General features: G+C 34.5%; 1 protein-coding gene across 3 annotated transcripts in view; it reads right to left on the bottom strand.

Annotated features, from left to right (window-relative positions):
• Fbxl4 (F-box and leucine rich repeat protein 4) overlaps nucleotides 1-19262 on the bottom strand; it is a 90370-nt gene that overhangs the window by 50295 nt on the left and 20813 nt on the right. For all 3 annotated transcript variants that reach the window (XR_007109544.1, XM_047558961.1, XM_047558962.1), the window contains exons 4-5: nucleotides 9452-9797; nucleotides 517-761 (exon numbers count right to left, since the gene is read on the bottom strand). Coding sequence is in view for 2 of the 3 variants with exons in the window: in XM_047558961.1 (XP_047414917.1) it covers nucleotides 517-761; nucleotides 9452-9797 (591 nt within the window). In the remaining variant the exon portion in view is untranslated. The remainder of the gene's footprint in view (nucleotides 1-516; nucleotides 762-9451; nucleotides 9798-19262) is intronic.

The raw sequence follows: 19262 nt of genomic DNA, 5'->3' as shown, positions 1-19262 counted from the left end.
GGTTTAATTAAAAATGTTCTGTAATAAATTGTTTTCCATTTCTGACAAATCACATTAGAGAGGTAGATTTTGATTTGGAAATAGTTTTTTAAATGTGTTAATCATCTCAGCTGAAAATATGGGAATAGAAAAAAAAGTTCTGTTGAAAGTCAGTTGAGATTTAAAAAATAAGAGATAAAGAATTTTTTTTTTATGTGGCAGACTGAATCCAGGAGTGCTCTGCCACTGAATATATCCCCCAGCCCTTTTCACTTTGAGACAGGGTCTAACTAAATTGCCCAATCTAGCCCAAATAGCTGGGATTACAGGAGTGTACCAGTTTCTTTATAGTTTAGCTGAAGAGAATGCTAAAATACTTTTACTTTTATAATCATCAACATTCTAAATATAAACCATATTTCTTTTTTAATTTCTGTAAGATACATAGTATAAAATTTTTAACATTTATTATGAAAACTATTACATAGTAAGTATAGCCTGCTAATGAAGAAAACCTCAATAAGGCTTTGCACTAACCTGCTAAATCCTGCAACCGAGATGAAGCCTCTATTGCCAGTCCAAGATAAGTTAAGCCATTGGACAAGAGTACATCGAGCCTGCAGGAACTCCAGAGAAGTGTCATTTAGCTTTGCCCAGTATGGCTGCAGATTGAGGTGGATATACTGCAGAGGGTCACAGCAATGCTGGTGCAGCAGTTTGCAAGTTTGTGCTAATCTACACAGGTCTGGTAGTGTAAGGTGATTCAGAATCAGTTGAATGAGCTACCCAAAACAGAGAAACCAAGATCATCAAGAGTGAAAAAGAGTAAGATCATTTTATTAAACATATAATGTGACCTAATACAGTGTTACATTTTATAATATTTCTGAAGAGAAAATAAACCAACAATTAACAAAATCATCCAAATAGAAAGAAATCATACATACAGATGATTATATTGCATTTCAAAATTGTTCAAATATAAAAAAAATGTTCAAATATTCAGCTCATGTTGGCAACTTTTTCTTTAGGGTGCAAAATAAAGTTTCAATAATTTGTTGAATAATACAGTTTTTCATAGACTCAGCCTTTACTACATGCCAAACAAAATGTTCCCATTCTCAGAGTGCTACAGTCCAGCATGGGGACTACTAATTACAAGGATGAATTTTAATAGCATTGATAGAAAGAAACACAATGCTACTAAAGCCTAACACAAGACACACATCTAACTCCAAAGTGAAAATGTACTTGTGCCAGGAGGGCTCAGTTTTAGAGGGAGAGGAGCAAATTAGGTGAAAATAGTAGCAAGGACACAGTTACATAAAGCCTCACAGAGGAGCTTAGATTTATCCTGACAGGGGACAAGGGAGACAGGAAAGGCAACAAACCAAGGAACTATTGTAGAATTCCAGGAAAAAGAAAAAAAGGCACTTAAGGCAGTTGGCAGCAATAATGGAGTAACAAATATATATAAAAATAAACCACACAGAATCGAAAAGATGTTTTACTCTCAATTATCTCCTTAAACTAGTCCAAGATTTGTTTTTTCTTAATGAAAAATTGGGGGCTTCTAAACTAGTTTACAAAGAACAACTGCTTAAATAGCCTATACTGAACCAAGAATCATAAAAATAAAATCAAACAATTACTAAATGTTCAATCTTACTTAGATGAGAATTTTTTTTTTAAATTTAATGTAGGGCATTTAGTAAACTTTGTTTTATAATTATGCCCTTTACTACAAATCATCTTTTCAATTTACTTTCCAGGTTCAGTATAAATTTTAGGTCAGATTTTCACTGTTTTGGGCCAAAATATTACAAAATAGAGTAACCACAGTATGATCTTTAAAATAACATGTATAATATAATGTGATATATTTATTAATCAGCTGATGCTTGGGTTTGGGGTGTTCTTGCTATTTACTTTTAACATTTGAACTAGGCTTTAAAAAATAACATTAGGATATATGTATATCTGTAAGTATGTTTATTATGAAGACAGGGGAAGAGAAGGAAGATAATAATTTGTCCAAAAGCTGACAAAGATTCTCTGCTTGATCAAAAACTTAAGTTAAGCTTCTAGACATTCTAGGTTCATCTGTGTACTTCCTTATCAAATCCAGTTTTAGCAAAAAGCCTTATAATTCCTCCTAAGTTAGTTTTTCAAGAACCTTCATCCTCTACCATCCTCCAGAGAATGCCTGATCTCCTATTCTAGGATGAATCCTGTTAGTTCAGTTTAGTCCAAATCCCCCTTTCTCCTGATGTTTCTTCTTAGTAATTTTTCCATCTACTCACGCTCAATATGCTGGTTGGCTATAAATCCCCACCTACCCATGAGGTATTTGCAGTTAGTCCAATCTCTCTCTTCCACTGCAAAATTTCATGCAGTGGTTCCTATTCCTACCACGATTGAATTTTCTTTAGCAAATCTCCTCATTGAGATAACCCCGTTACATGTAAAATGTGGTACAATCAACAAAAATTCTGTTAAAAAATTAGAAAATAGAAACATTGAAGAAAGTAGAAAAAAGTTTCTCCCTCTCTACCCTCAATTCTATTAATCCTCTCCCCAGAGAAAAGTATGTTAATGGTTTTTCTGACATTTTCCAAATAAATGTGTATGAAATTTCTATTCTTAGATATACACTAAAGGAATGATAGTATACATACTATTCAGCACTTTGCTTTTCTCAATTCATGATATATTCTGTAGTTCTTTCTCCATCTGCACAAACAGATCCACACCATTCCATTCCATAGATGTGACATAATAATTCAACTAGTTTCTTATTGATGTATTTCCTGACTTTTTCCTATTGCAAATTATATTGCAATATCATGTGTATACATTATGTATGTATGTTCATCTTGGCAAACTTTGAAAATGTATTGTTAGGGTATATTACACACATTTAAAAGTTTTGATATAAGGACAAAATTGCCCTTGTGAATGGTCACATCACTTTATATATTCACAGTGTATGAAAGGACCCATTCTCTTACATCCTAGACAGCACTGGTATCAAAACTATCAGTAAGAAAAGCAAAAAAAGAAAGTATGGGACCACTTCTGTGGTTTCTTTTTGTTGTTGTTGTTATTTATAAAATCTAATTCTTTTCTAAGGGAGTTGCTAATGTTTACTTCTTTCCTCTTAATGTATTTCTGGATTCTATCTATTCTGTTTCATATATCTATCCATTATTCTCCCATTTCAATAATGCTCTAGGTAAAATAAGTTTTCTTCCAAAATTTTAAAAGTATTTGTGTTGGACAATGGAATTTTATTCAGTCAAAAATAAAAATGAAATTATGTCATCTGCAGGAAAATGGATGAAACTTGAAAATACTATGTTAAGCAAAATAAGTCAAACTCAGAAAGTCATGGGTCACATGTTTTTTTTTGTTTTTTTGTTTTTTGTTGTTTTTTTTTCTCATATGTGGAAGCTAGAGAGGTACAAGGTAAACAAAGATGGGGAGGAGGTCTCATGAAAATCAACCGGAGTCAGTAGAATAGAGGAAAGGGACCAGGGGAGGGAGAAGAGGAGGATAAAGGGAAATGATATTGGGAATGATATTGGCCAAATTATATTGTTATATTGTGTGCGCTATGAATATGTAACAATAAATCCCACCACTATGTACAACTATAATGCACCAATAAAAAGTACAGAAAAAAAAAAAGGCAAGCCTTAGTATTCCAAATTCTTGAAAAACCTAAAAGCGTAATGAAGGAAGAAAAGATATGATTCAAGCTTTTGAGGGTTTAAAATTCCAGTCTTTACAGCATTATCAGAATGTTATATAGTTCTATTAGCGGTTGATCCTGGTATCTTTGTGAATTAGGGGTGGTACATTTCTTTGTTACCTTGATTTACTGTATGAGTCAAATGTTTTCTTTTTCTGGTTACACTAATATAATTTATTATAACCCCATTACTAAAAGATAGCAAAACAGGTGCTATATAACACCACAACTGGGAACAACAACTGGAATTGGGCATTTGTTCCAAGCTAAATATACTTCTTTTTCTAATTTTTCTTCAATGTATGTGTTGGAATGCATTGGATTATTTGGTCGCAAGTGAGAGTCAGGACTAATGCCCCTCCAACAATCTTCTTTTCTGGAATTTTCCTAATTATTTTCATATTTCTTGGGTGAATTTTTCCATTAAATAATTCTGCTTGCATTTTAAATGGGACTTAAACACATAATTACTTTAAGGAAAACTGACCTTTTTGCTTTATTGTATCTTCCTCCTTGAGGCATGCTATGACATGTTTCTGGAGTTCCTAATGCTATCAGTTTGTCTATTAACTTTGTAACCTACTAATTTACTCATTGTTCCTAATAGTTTTTGATTTATTCTCCTGTGTTTCTGATATATAAACAATTTTTGTCTGCAAATGATGATTTGCAGCCTCCTTTCCAAAAATTACAATTTTTATTTCTTTCATGATATTTGTTAATAGACAACTGGTACGACAGATTAACAAAATATTTATCATTTAAAGGAAATGTTTAAAAAATACAATTATCTAAATTGCTGTCACTTATCAAATGGTTTGTACATCTACTGAAATGATCATAGGATTCTTCTTTTAACCTAGTACTATGGTATTATTACACAGATTCTCTAACATGAAAAAAACCCTCAAATTCCAGGAACAAATCCTGAATGATTTTGTTGTATTATCCTTTTAAAATAATTCTATTTGCCTTTGTTCATATATGTAAAATTGATCTAATAGTTTCTTTTTGTGTGCTATCTTAATTATTACCCTGGCTTCATGTAAGAGTTGACAATGTCTTCTTTATGCTATGAAAAAGTTTAAATGATACAGGAATTGTCTGTTTCATAAATGTTTGAAAGAAACCACAAATAGTCTGAGCTTGACAACAATAATAATCTGAAATCTGCAGAATTAACTCAAATTGTTTCAGTTATTGTGGTAGAATTTTTAAGCAGTTAGTGCAGAGACATCCTGTAACAGAAGATAAATAATTTACTTTTTCCAGATGGTTATTTAAATAACCCCCAGAAACTTTTGGCATAGTTCCAAAGAAAAATCACCACATTTAAAGGTATATATTATATGAAAACATTCTTATACTTAGTATTAAATTTTAAGCAAATATTAAACTGTAAAAAGAATGAAGAGTCATTACAATCATGACAATAACATGTGAAAGAGCAGTTTTGATTTTGATTAAATAAAAGATTTGGCTGGGGATATAGCTCAGTTGGTAGAGTGCCTGCCTTGCAAGCACAAGGCCCTGGGTTCAATCCCCAGCACCGCAAAAAAAAAAAAAGGTAATAGGTTTTAGGTCTACAAGACAATACCCATTAATCATTACCCTAATATCTCCTTTCTGTCAAAATGTGTTTTTGGGTGGAATCCTAGTACAGAGTATCTCTGCATAACACAATGAAGACAGGATAGGACACACTGGGCAGAACTCCCCAAAACATAGTTAATCTATCTGCCCTCAAAACTCTTTGAGATCATTCATTGTACTTAGCAGTATTAACTCTTTATATGGTACTTTGCTTTCATCATAGCTAATTAATGTCCTTCCAAGAATACTAATTCTATATCCTCGTTTCTTCTACAAGAGTTTATTGTATCAGTTAAACCCTTTGCATGTATTTGAAACTTTCTCTTTACTGACTCTGTTCCTTCCTCATACAAATAGGCTGAAACCTCTCTCAATTCATATCACAGAAACCTTTACACTCTGCTGCATCCTCCACTACTGATTCTCTTTTTCTTCAAAAGGAAAGCTATTAGATGAGATAATACCTATAATAGTTTTATACCCTCCCTCACTTTCATATTCTATTTTTTGAGTATTACACAAACGGTGGCGTATTAGCCAGGATAGCAACTGTCATTCATTTTTGGTGCACAGTCTTATTATGAATGTTAAAGCACATAATTAGAGTATATTAACAAAACTATTTTTCTGCTTATTCTCAGAGACTAAACACTTTTTGTCTCTGCTGCTGCTTCTCTCCTTGAGAACTCCAAAAAATAGTTGATCTATCTGCCTCAAAACTCAGTCTACTCTATGAGATCATTAATTATATTCTGCAGCATTAACTCTTCATATGGTACTCTTCTTTCATCAAAGTTAAATAATGTCCTTCCAAGAATACTAATTCTATCTCCTGGTTTTGTCCACAGAGACTAAATATGGGAACAAGTATGGTAACATTCTCCCATTCCTCACCTTACAATAACGGTTCCATTAAATTGATCATGGTAAAGTACTATAATTGAAGTTCTCTCACTGATCAAAACCAGTGGGCACTTGAAACAATCCTCTACAGCTGACATCTTTTTATGGCTTCTGGACCTTTTCAGCTTCCTAATACTTTGGTTGAAGACTCTCTCATCTTTGTCCCAAGTCCCTTTTCTGGCTCTATGAGATTCTTGGATGTCAGTATTTCCAGAATTCTACTCTTGGCCCTTTATTCAAACATCACAGTGTTTCACTGGTCAACTTCATCTACCATGGTGCCCTTGTCTTATTTAGAGATGACTCATTCAAATGTAAACTCAGGCCTTCCTGCTGGGTTGCCAACTCACATAGCAAGTACCCACTATTCTCAACCAGTCTGCTTTGATGAATCACAGGTACCTTCCTATCCTCATCTACTGTTTTATAATTAATGACATGTCCACCCACCAAGTCATTACCTAAAACCTAAAAGTCGCTCTGATGTTTTTCATCTCCACATTCACCAGTTACTTTTAATTACAACCTTTTGAATTTCTGAAATATTTCTCCCCCCTAAGGTCTTCTTCAAACATTCCAACTTGCAAAGCTTCATAAATTCTTGTCTAAATTATTGCCAGTAGTTTCCCAACTGAGACCTCTATCTCCCATCCTGACTTCCTGTTGGTCTATTCTCCATTTACCACAGAGTAATCTAAGACATAAATCTCATTTTACAATCCTCTTCCTTAAAATAAACAAAACCTTCAATGTTCACAATCATTTTTATGCCATGAGCCATATCCATATGAAAGACAAATTCATATGAACCCAAAACATTGGGAAAATTATTCTAATTGTTGGCCAAAACATGTGCAAAAATGCTTGAATATTATGGATAATTTCTGGAATATTAACTATTATTCCACATCTTTCTCTCCCTCCCACTCAAAGACAGTGTAAGAACAACAGAAGAAAGTGAGTATGAAATTATAATCATGAATCTGCTCTAATTTTTTTAGCAAAAGTAAATTATTTACAAAATCTTATTTGACTCCCCAACTAATTTTGCTATATACCACAATAAGACAGTACCCTGAGGATCACTAGGTGAAGGGTTAAAATACAAACCTGTTGGCAAAACCCAGAGGTAGGACCTAACCTATGGTACAGCAGAGTAGGATGTGCACTGCCAAGGCTAGGGTGTCCTAATAATTGTTGTCCAAGTGAATGGAGTTGTACACTACGGCAACCCTAAACCTCCATCTAATTTCATGCAGCTTCTGCTATCAAATCTGATGTTTCAGCCATACTAAAATGCTGCAATTTCCAAACAGGTCACAAAATTTCACTTCTGACCTTTGTATATTCTCTTCCCTCTGTCCAAAGTTTCCCTCTGTTTCCATTCAAATGCTATATGTCAAGCATTTTATCAGGCCTGAATAAAATTCAACAAACTGTTCAAAATAAATTATTGAATGTAAATTTCTATTTTCTAGTTTTAGCAAATGGATAAAATCTGACCCAGCTATCCCACTCCTCATTTATACTCAAAGGACTTAAAATCAGCATACTACAGTAACACAGCCACATCAATGTTTATAGCAGCTCAATTCACAATAGCTAAACTATGGAACCAACCTAGATGCCCTTCAACAGATGAATGGATAAAGAAAATGTGGTATATGTACACAATGAAAAATTACTCAGCCTTAAAGAAGAATGAAATTATGTAAATGGTAATTAGGTAAATGGATGGAACTATAGAATATCACGCTAAGTGAAATAAGCCAATCCCAAAAACCCAAAGGTCAAATGTTTTATCTAATAAGCAGTGCTGATCCATAGTGGGGAATGGATAGGGATGAATGAAGGAACTGTGGATTAAGCGGAGGGGAGTGAGGAGAGGGGTGAGGCAGTGGGGATGGGAAGGACAGTAGAATAAGGCAGACATTATTACCCTATAAACATGTATAATTTTTTAAAATAAAAATATAATAAAAAAGAAAATGGGCAAAAATCAAAAAGTGATTCATTCTCCTTCAGATGAACTGCTACCCCTGTTGCCAAGACCAATCTCCCCAGAGTCCTGAGGAGCAACACTCTCAATATCTCACACTCCTCTCTGCCCCAATTCAACTCTGCTTGATCTTTTCTCTTTCCTCCCAAGATGGTCTTATCCAATCTGTGAAGCTTCCTTTCCATAACGCAAGACTTGACCTAGAACTTTGGACCTTAAACTCTGTATCTAACAATTTTAATAGCTACTTTACAGATACCGCACAGTGTTTTAGCCATACAATGTTATACAAACATTATAATTACTGATAGGCATTCAAGAGGTTGCCTTATTGTTTCATGGATGTTAAGCTACCTGTGTAATTACGGTAAAATCTGAAATACCAACAATTTGGAAGGCGGATATCTAGGTTGGTTAAAATTTTAGTCTGTAAATTTTCATTAAAAAGAAAATTGATTATATTATTTTTAGGCCCACATAGTTTTTAGCAGAGACCTAAATGCCTGGCCCCCACTATCACTGCCAAGGATATTTGGAAACTGGTGGGGAAAGGTTTTGGTGTAACATGACTATGAAACACTTACTGGCATTTGATACCTGGGAGCCAGGAATGCTAAAAATACTACACAAGTGTTCCCGTGGAGGTACACTGAAAAAAAGACTTCAAACAAGATACAAAAGAAAAAAAAGTATTTCCAGAGAAAGGCACTCTGGACCTGCCTAGACCAAAATTTAGAGTTAGAAGAAGATATACCAGAGTTAGTATGGAAACATAAATGATACTGAGGAAAGAAAGCTCTGGACTATTAAATAGAATAAACATTCATCTCAAAATCTTATTATTTCTCTTATTTTTAATAGCAAATAATCTTTAATGTAACTGACATAAAACTGCACATACCACTCACACTTATTATGTATAATTATGAATTACAGTATAACATTATTATTATTATTGGTTTATGTATTTAGCTATTGCTATTTAATGATATAACAACATACGTTTAATAGTTTACCCAGAATTACTGAAGTTAATACAAACAAAAGCAGCAAAATCAGTTTTTTGTCTACTTTTTCCAAAACCAAAATATGCAACACATCAGAATACTGCCTTACTAATGCTTCCAATTCCTCTAATATGTAGTATAATAAATAGTAATTTCCAAACATTTAAAGATCTATACTGTTCTATATAATATTGCTACTTAACATAGTTGGCTTACCTCATATGGCAGTTTATCAAAATATCCATTATTTGGCCCTTCCCTGAGGGCAGTACTGCTAAATTTTTGGTTAAGATTGTCCATTCCGCAACCATCCTTTTCTTCATAGTCATCGTCTTCTAGATCATTCATGTCAATAAGTGAAGTCTTGAGAGAAAGCACTGGCTTGTCCTTCATACCATGTAGCACAACTGCATCTAATTCAGTGTAATAATCCAGAAGAGAACTATTTATTTCCAGTCGAATAAGATTGGTGGGAAAATTTATCTGCTTAATACAAGGTTTAAACTGGCGAGCCTGGGAAGCATTCACCTTCGAAGGTCTCTCTGACCAAAGAATCTCCCATCTGCCAAAGAAAGAAACTTCCCTATAATACACTTTAGAATGAGATCTACCAGTACCTTAAGATTACAGCCCCATGCCCAATATACTACAATGAGAAATATGCCAAGTAAGGTGAATAGAATCAAACATAAGAATTGTTTCCAAGATATGAAAAAAAATTTAAAAGCTAAATTTCACACATATAATTAATTTATTTTTATAAAAACGCCCAAAGTCCTTTGTTTTTTCCTTTGCAGATTTCACACTGATCAATTTAAAGACTAGACTTGGTAGAGGTAACTGAAGAATAGCACTGGGTTTTAAAGAATAAGTAAATCCTATGTAAGAATCAAGCACAAAGGAAAAAGCTGTCTTGTGTGCACCATATCTCAAACCAACTGCAGAAACTACACTTGTCATCTTGCCTCACAAAGGTCTCTTTCTCCACTGTTCCATTCCTGTTACTGGCCTCATACAAACTCAAAATGTTTTTTATCTTCGATTTTTCCCATTTTTTAATGCAGTCATTACGTTTTGTCAAAATTTTTAGGAAATTCTTTTATGTATGCTCTCCCCAAGAATTTTCAATTTTTCATATTTTTAGTCATTTTTTTATCTCTAGTACCTAGCAAGTCTTGTCCCTCCAAATGAACTCCCACTTTCCAGGCAACGTGGTCACTACTTTCTACACCATAAATTTATTTCTAACTTTGGGACTTTGCTCATTTTGTCTTCCCATCAATGAAATGTTCAACCTACTACTATTATTTTCCCATCTCTTCTTCAAAGCTTAAAACATATTCCACATCCAAATAAGTAACACACTATTATCAGGTGTTTAATATTCTAATGTCATAATTAACTACAACTACAATAATTATTTTCTAATAGATCAGAGAAAATTAAAAACATAAAAATATTTTAACAGACATTTTCCTTCTAATTGATTACTTTGGCTAGAAGAATTTTTAATTTTATGAATAATAAAGAATATTTTAAAGCCTCTCAGTTCACATTACAAACTGCTTTTAAAAAAGCTTATGCCCTGACGATGAAATAAAATCGTTCCATGATAAACAAAAGCTAAAAGAACTTACAAAAAGAAAGCCAGCATTACAGAACATTCTCAGCAAAATAGTCCATGAGGAAGAGATAAAAAACAAAGAAGCAAATCAGCAAAGGGAGGAATTACCCTAAAGGAACTGTCAAATAAAGGAGGAACCAAGGTGTGTCAAAAAAGAAATAAACAAATAAATAAAATTTAAAAAATGAACCAAATGACTGGGAATACAAATCATATCTCAATAATAACCCTGAATGTTAATGGCCTGAATTCATCAATCAAAAGACATAGACTGGCAGATTGGATTAAAAAGAAAGATCCAACAATATGTTGCCTGCAAGAGACTCATCTCTTAGAAAGAGATACCCATAGACTAAAGGTGAAAGGATGGGGAAAAATATACCATGCACATGGACTCAGCAAAAAAGCTGGAGTATCCATCCTCATTTCAGATAATGTGGACTTCAAGCCAAAGTTAGTCAGAAGGGATAAAGAAGGACATTTCATACTGCTTAAGGGAAGCATAAATCAGCAAGATATAACAATCATAAACATCTATGCCCCAAACAGTGGCTCATCCATGTATGTCAAACAAATCCTTCTCAATTTTAGAAACCAAATAGACCATAACACAATAATACTAGGTGATTTTAACACGCCTCTCTCACCACTGGACAGATCTTCCAAACAAAAATTGAACAAAGAAACCATAGATCTCAATAACACAATCAATAATTTAGACTTAACAGACATTTATAGAATATACCATCCAACCAAGAACGAATACACTTTCTTCTCAGCAGCACATGGATCCTTCTCTAAAATAGACCATATATTATGCCACAAAGCTAATGTTAGCAAATACAAGAAGAGAGACACTACCTAGTATTCTATCAGATCACAATGGATTGAAGATAGAAATAAATGAAAGAGTAAAAAACAGAAACTACTCCAACACCTGGAGATTAAACAATATGCTATTATATGATGAATGGATAACAGAAGATATTAGGAAGGAAATTAAAAAATTCTTAGAGGTAAATGAGAACAAAGAAACATCATATCAAAATCTCTGGGACACTATGAAAGCAGTACTTAGAGGAAGATTTATTTCATGGAGCGCATTTAATAAAAGAAGTAAAACTCAAAAAATAAACGACCTAACACTACAGCTCAAAGCCCTAGAAAAAGAAGAACAGACCTACACCAAAAGTAGTAGAAGACAGGAAATAGTTAAACTCAGAGCTGAAATCAACGAAATTGAAACAAAAGAAACAATACAAAAAATTGACAAATAAATAGTTGGTTCTTTGAAACAATAAACAAAATTGATAAACCTTTACCCACACTAACAAAGAGAAGACGAGAGAAAACCCAAATCACTAAAATTCGGAATGAACAAGGAAATATCACAACAGACACAACTGAAATACAAAACATAATTAGAAGCTATTTTGAAAATCTATACTCCAACAAAATAGAAAATTTCGAAGACATCAACAAGTTTCTAGAGACATATGAATTGTCTAAACTGAACGAGGAGGACATACACAATTTAAATGGACCAATTTCAAGTAATGAAATAGAAGAAGTCATCAATAGCCTACCAACAAAGAAAAGTCCAGGACCAGATGGGTTCTCAACCGAGTTCTACAAAACCTTTAAAGAAGAGCTCATTCCAATACTTCTCAAAGTATTCCATAAAATAGAAGAGGAGGGAACCCTCCCAAACTCATTCTATGAAGCCAATATCACACTGATACCTAAACCAGACAGAGACACATCGAGGAAAGAAAATTTCAGACCAAAATCCTTAATGAACATCAATGCAAAAATTCTCAACAAAATTTTAGCAAATCGCATCCAAAAACATATTAAAAAGATAGTGCACCATGATCAAGTGGGTTTCATCCCAGGGATGCAAGGTTGGTTCAACATCAGGAAATCAATAAATGTCATTCACCATATCAACAGACTTAAAGTCAAGAATCACATGATTATTTCAATAGATGCAGAAAAATCATTTGATAAAATACAGCACCCCTTCATGCTCAAAACACTAGAAAAAATAGGGATAGTGGGAACATTCCTTAACATTTAAAGGCCATCTATGCTAAGCCCATAGCTAATATCATTCTAAATGGTGAAAAACTGAAAGCATTCCCCTTAAAAAGTGGAACAAGGCAGGGATGCCCTCTTTCACCACTTCTCTTCAATATCGTCCTTGAAACTCTAGCCAGAGCAATTAGACAGACCAAAGAAATTAAAGGGATACAAACAGGAAAAAAAGAACTCAAACTATCCCTATTTGCTGATGATATGATTATATACTTAGAGAAACCATGAAATTCCACCAGAAAGCTTTTAGATCTCATAAGTGAATTCAGTAAAGTAGCGGGATATAAGATCAATGCACATAAATCTAAGGCATTTTTATACATAAGTGATGAATCTTCAGAAAGAGAAATTAGGAAAACTACCCCATTCACAATAGCATCGAAAAAAATAAAATACTTGGGAATCAATCTCACAAAAGAGGTGAAAGACCTCTACAATAAGAACTACAGAACACTAAAGAAAGAAATTCAAGAAAACCTTAGAAGATGGAAAGATCTCCCATGTTCTTGGATAGGCAGAATTAATATTGTCAAAATGGCCATACTACCTAAAGTGCAATACAGATTCAATGCAATTGAATGATGTACCTTGCAGAAATAGAGCAAGCAATTATGAAATTCATCTGGAAGAATAAAAAACCCAGAATAGCTAAAGCAATCCTTGGCAGAAAGAGTGAAGCAGGGGGTATCGCAATACCAGATCTTCAACTCTACTACAAAGCAATAGTAACAACAACGGCATGGTATTGGTACCAAAATAGAAAGGTGGATCAATGGTACAGAATAGAGGACACAGAAACAAACCCAAATAAATACAATTTTCTCATACTAGACAAAGGTTCCAAAAATATGCAATGGAGAAAAGATAGCCTCTTCAACAAATGGCGCTGGGAGAATTGGAAATCCATATGCAACAGAATGAAACTAAACCCATATCTCTCACCATGCACGAAACTAAACTCAAAATGGATTAAGGACCTCGGAATCAGACCAGAGACCTTGCATCTTATAGAAGAAAAAGTAGGTCCAGAGCTTCAACACGTCGGCTTAGGACCAGACTTCCTCAACAGGACTCCCATAGCACAAGAAATAAAAGCAAGAATCAATAACTGGGAAAGATTCAAACTAAAAAGCTTTCTCTCAGCAAAGGAAACTATCAGCAATGCAAAGGAAGAGCCTAAAGAGTGGGAGAAAATCTTTGCCAATCATACTTCAGATAGAGCACTAATCTCCAGAATCTATAAAGAACTCAAAAAACTCTACACCAAGAATGCAAATAATCCAATCAACAAACGGGCTAAGGAAATGAACAGACACTTCACAGAAGAAGATCTACAAGCAATCAACAAACATATGGAAAAATGTTCAACATCTCTAGTAATAAGAGAAATGCAAATCAAAACCACCCTAAGATTCCATCTCACCCCTATTAGAATGGCGATTATCAAGAATACAAGCAACAACAGGTGTTGGCGAGGATGTGGGGAGAAAGGTACACTCATACATTGCCGGTGGGGTTGCAAATTAGTGTAGCCACTCTGGAAAGCAGTGTGGAGACTCCTTAGAAAACTGGAATGGAATTGCTATTTGACCCAGCTATCCCACTCCTTGGCCTATACCCAAAGGACTTAAAATCAGCATATTACAGAGATACAGCCACATCAATGTTCATAGCTGCTCAGTTCACAATAGCCAGATTGTGGAACAAACCTAGATGCCCATCAGTTGACGAATGGATAAAGAAACTGTGGTATATATATACAATGGAATATTACTCAGCCATAAAGAATGATAAAATTATGGCATTTGCAGGCAAATGGATGAAATTGGAGAATATCATGCTAAGTGAGATAAGCCAATCTCAAAAAACCAAAGGAAGAATGATCTCGCTAATAAGTAGATGATGACACATAATGGGGGGTGGGAGGGGTTAGTGTTAGGGTTAGAGTTAGGGTTAGGGAGGGGGACAAGAATAGAGGAAGGAAGGACTGTACAGAGGGAAAAGAGGGTGGGAGGGGTGAGGGGAAGGGAAAAAATAACAGAATGAATCAAACAACATTACCCTATGTAAATTTATGATTACACAAATGGTATACCTTTTCGCCATGTACAAACAGAGAAACAACATGTATCCCATTTGTTTACAATAAAAAAAAGCTTATGCCAAAAAAGTATATAAACATGACCACTGAAACCATTACCACTGTAATTTATAATTCACTATAATTCACTGATTAATAAAACTTAAAATGTTGTTGATTCACTAACTTCACCCAATGACCTACTGAAATCTAAGTAAAAACTAACTACAGTGAGACATATACGAAGCTGAAGTAGAGAAAAGTCACTGACACATAGGTACCCTAATAGTCTTTAGGTCCATAAGAGCATAGAGTCCTAATCTTGGAAGAATGGAAAAGGGAAATATGGTAATTTCTACCTACAAGAATAAACACGTAAGACAGATGCTCACTGGAAATTCTTTTTTTAAATTTATTTTTTAGTTTTAAACATTTTATTAATATGTTAATTGTACATATTAATGGAATTCAGTGTGATATTTCCAAATATGCATATAGCATATACCAATCAAATCCAATGTCCCTTTTCCACCCTCTCCCCTGACACCCTTCCCAATCTCTAGTAATCCTATTCTACTTCCAGGTTGACTTTTTTTAGCTTCATGCAGCACTTGTCTTTTTGGTTCTGTCTTATTGTACTTAACGTAACATCCTCTAGTTCCATCCATTTTGCTACAAATGACAGGATTTTAATTCTCTTTATGGATGAATAATACTCCATTGTTTGTATGTATCAGATTTTCTTTATCCATTCATCCACTGATGGGCACCTAGGCTGACTCTGCATCTTAGACATTATGAATAGGGTCCCAACAAACATGGGTATGCAGGTGTCTGGTATGCTGACCTCATTTTCTTTGGATGTATTCCCAGAAGTGGGACACTCAATGGGAATTCTAGTAAACATATCACCAAGAAAATCAGGAACTACAGAATAGTTAACTATAAAAGCAGGAACTTATACATTTTCTAAAACCTTTAAAATCACTCCATATTCATTATTTTTGCAGATTCTTTTTGTTAGGAATAAAATCCATCAAATATAAAGAGCCTGTATTTGTATTCAAAGACAACATCTCAGTCCATCTCTAGTTGGGAACTAACATAATTGTGTAAAGGACCTGGTCAATTCTAACTTAAATGAGAAAATCCTATTTCTTGGCCCATGAAGTCAAAGGCACTAATATATGACATATTTGTGAAACTGTTTCTTAAGCAACTTCCTTTGACAGCAAATTCTATGACTTTCTCTCCTTTTCTTTTCTCCTCCTCCTCCTCTTCTTCTCCTCTCTCTTTCATTGTACTAGGAATTGAACCAGGGCCTCATGTATGCTAGGCAAGCGCTCTACCACTGAGCCCCTTTTCTTTCTTTACTTGAGGCAGGGTAACATCAAGTTGCCCAGGCTGTCCCCAAACTTTCCATCATCCTGTCTCAGTCTCCCAAGTTTCTGAAATTATAGGTGTGTGCCACCACACCAGCTCTCCCTGCCCTTTTTTTTTTTTTTTTTTTTGGCAGTGCTGGGGATTGAACTCAGGGCCTTGTGCTTGCGAGGCAGGCACTCTACCAACTGAGCTATATCCCCAGCCCTCTCCCTGCTTTTTTAACTTCATTATCCAGTTAAAGTGCTTTTAACACTTAAAAACCCACATCATTAAATTTTATCCCCAAATTAAGTAATTCCAATCAGTTTCTTTAATATAACTTCAATTTGTCATTTTTCCCTCCCCTTTTCCCTATGTCTCTATTCCAAATTGTAATCCTAAAATAGCATATTTTGTAATTCCTGCACAGGCATCCATTAAGACCTTATCCTCAGGATCAGGACACTCAATACTGCCTCTTTTTTTTCTCCCTTAAGAGCACTAAGCAAGAAGCAGTAAAGACTGAGATCTGGTAGAACTATCTATAACTTTTCTATTTCATTGGGTGAACAAAGAAATTGAATCAGGTGAAATCATTAAAAGACTGCTTTTACATTCTGAATGTTTGGGACTGTAAGAAATCCACTTCCTGCAAACAAATTTATGAGTTATTCCAAACATTCTTGTTTGCTAACTCCTAACATAGGGATAAAATTGTGTGCTCAATTAATGTGACAGGAAGTACAGTCCAATGGTTTCTACACAGTAGTGCATAATGGAGTTTTCTATGATTAAATGTGAAAAGGGAAAGTATATCGATATATACAAACAAGCATGCATGCATGCAGAAACATTCTTGTAAAAATGCTCTTTATTCAAGATTCTGATTGTACTAATTTCTTGGTGTATACTGGGGTTTCTTTCATGAAATTGTTATGATGATAAATGATGTTGGTATTTCATGTGTCTTTTAAATGTCTGCTTATTCAACAAATAATCTGACTTTATATGAGTTCCCTAATTTTTATAACCATTATTATGTTTATTGCAGTTGACTCCTCTCACTCATGCTACACTTAGATTCCCTGGTGGTTCTTGTGACCATCTTCTAGATGGGACTGATTCACCCTATGTCACTTACACCCGCAAGCCTATTCACAGAACTGCCCTGAGTTCCTGGAGTCTCTTCCTCTAGAGTGTGTCAAGTTCTTAAAGATTTTTAGTCCATATGTTCATCTCCAGCCCATAGCCAAAGACTGATTGATGCAGATGGCCTGGTGCAGGAGACTGAAACTTCACTTGAAATCACATCCTTCCTGAATTCTCTTTCTCTACTGTGCTTTCCCCCTTTCTTACTGGTTTCTGCTAGAGCACTTCTATGATAAATAGCTGTGCAGAAACAATAACTTCAAGGTTTGCTTCTGGGAAACCACTAGTTTAGATTTTAATAATATCTCATGCTTACAAACCCCAACAGCTTATTTGCTACACTCTTGTACTTTTCCCTCTTCTTCAAACACCATGATTTCAGCTTAAATGTGCTCTTTCTCCATCTTTCCTACCCACAATGGAGCCTCTCTTGATCTTTATTCTCAGCAAATTCACTTCGTCAGGGAAGACTTCTCTGAGGTCCAAGGATTAGATTCTCCCTTCTGCCAATACACGTTTCCTATGATCCCATGGTCCTCTTGCAAGCTGGCCTGTGAGTTAAGAGAACAAGAGCCACCTTTGTCTGGCTCTGTTTTGTTCTCAGCATTGAACTGGCAGAGAAGGCGTTCAATGAATGTTTTTCACTGTCTAAAGAAATTCACCAAAATGTCACTAAATCTTGGCAAAATAATTATAGATATTTTTCCATGTACATATTCTTTTTGTACTTTCTAACAAATTTTTTAAAAATGAAACATTTACTGATTCCATAGTAAGTAAAATTTCAAACTTATTTTCTTATACTGCAATAATATATATTGGTTAGATTCCTTTTCTCTTGACATTTAATGGTATTTTGAGGGATAAAGCTAAATATCAATAAAGCAAAACAGAAACATATCCATAAATAAAGTTAACTTTAGTCACAACCATGTACTAAAACTTTCAGGAATCCAAAAATGTGACTTATATTCAGCTTGGCAGCCATTATGTTTTGGATTGAAGAAAACACATTACATGTTTCACAGATCTTATCCCCAAATTTGTTCAGCTTTTTAGGAAAAAAAATGTGGATAACTCTATAGGAATGACAAGAGTCCTAATAAAACAATTCTCACATAAGAAAATAACTGGTCTAAATATCTACTTAATTTTCTTTTAGGAAGAAAAAAAATGTATATTGGAAGATGTCAATTTCTATCTTTCTTTTTCCTTTTTTTTTTGTTTTGGTTCATGTGTATGTGTGTTGGGGGCCAGTTTACTGGGGATTGAACCCAGGAACTTTTTATGATAGGAACTTGCTAAGTTGCTAAGGCTGGCCCTGAATTTGGGATTCTCTTGCCTCAGCCTCTCAAATCACTGGAATTATAGGCACTTACTGCTGTGCCCAGTCTGCATTTCTTTTTCAATGACTTATAAATTACATTATACACAAAGAATTATCAAAGTATATCTGAAAAGAACAAGTAAAGATTACACCAGCAGTCTCCAACCTAAGTTGAGTTGTACTCTGTACCCATTTCTCAGGAGGTTATGAAGGTATTCCCTTAGAACTGAGGAGAGATACCAAGGGAGCAGTGTGTCACAGAGTGGCAGCTGATCCCTGCGCCACTCCTCTTATTTGCTAACAGCTAGAGTCCTGAATTTAATAGGTGCACATGAACTATTTGCAGGGTAGAATATTCTCCTAAGGGCAGGAATTTGTGTTTATTTTG

This window comes from Sciurus carolinensis, chromosome 7, assembly GCF_902686445.1.
Source record: "Sciurus carolinensis chromosome 7, mSciCar1.2, whole genome shotgun sequence".
NCBI classification, from domain to species: domain Eukaryota; kingdom Metazoa; phylum Chordata; class Mammalia; order Rodentia; family Sciuridae; genus Sciurus; species Sciurus carolinensis.
This window is presented reverse-complemented; position numbering and strand designations above follow the sequence as displayed.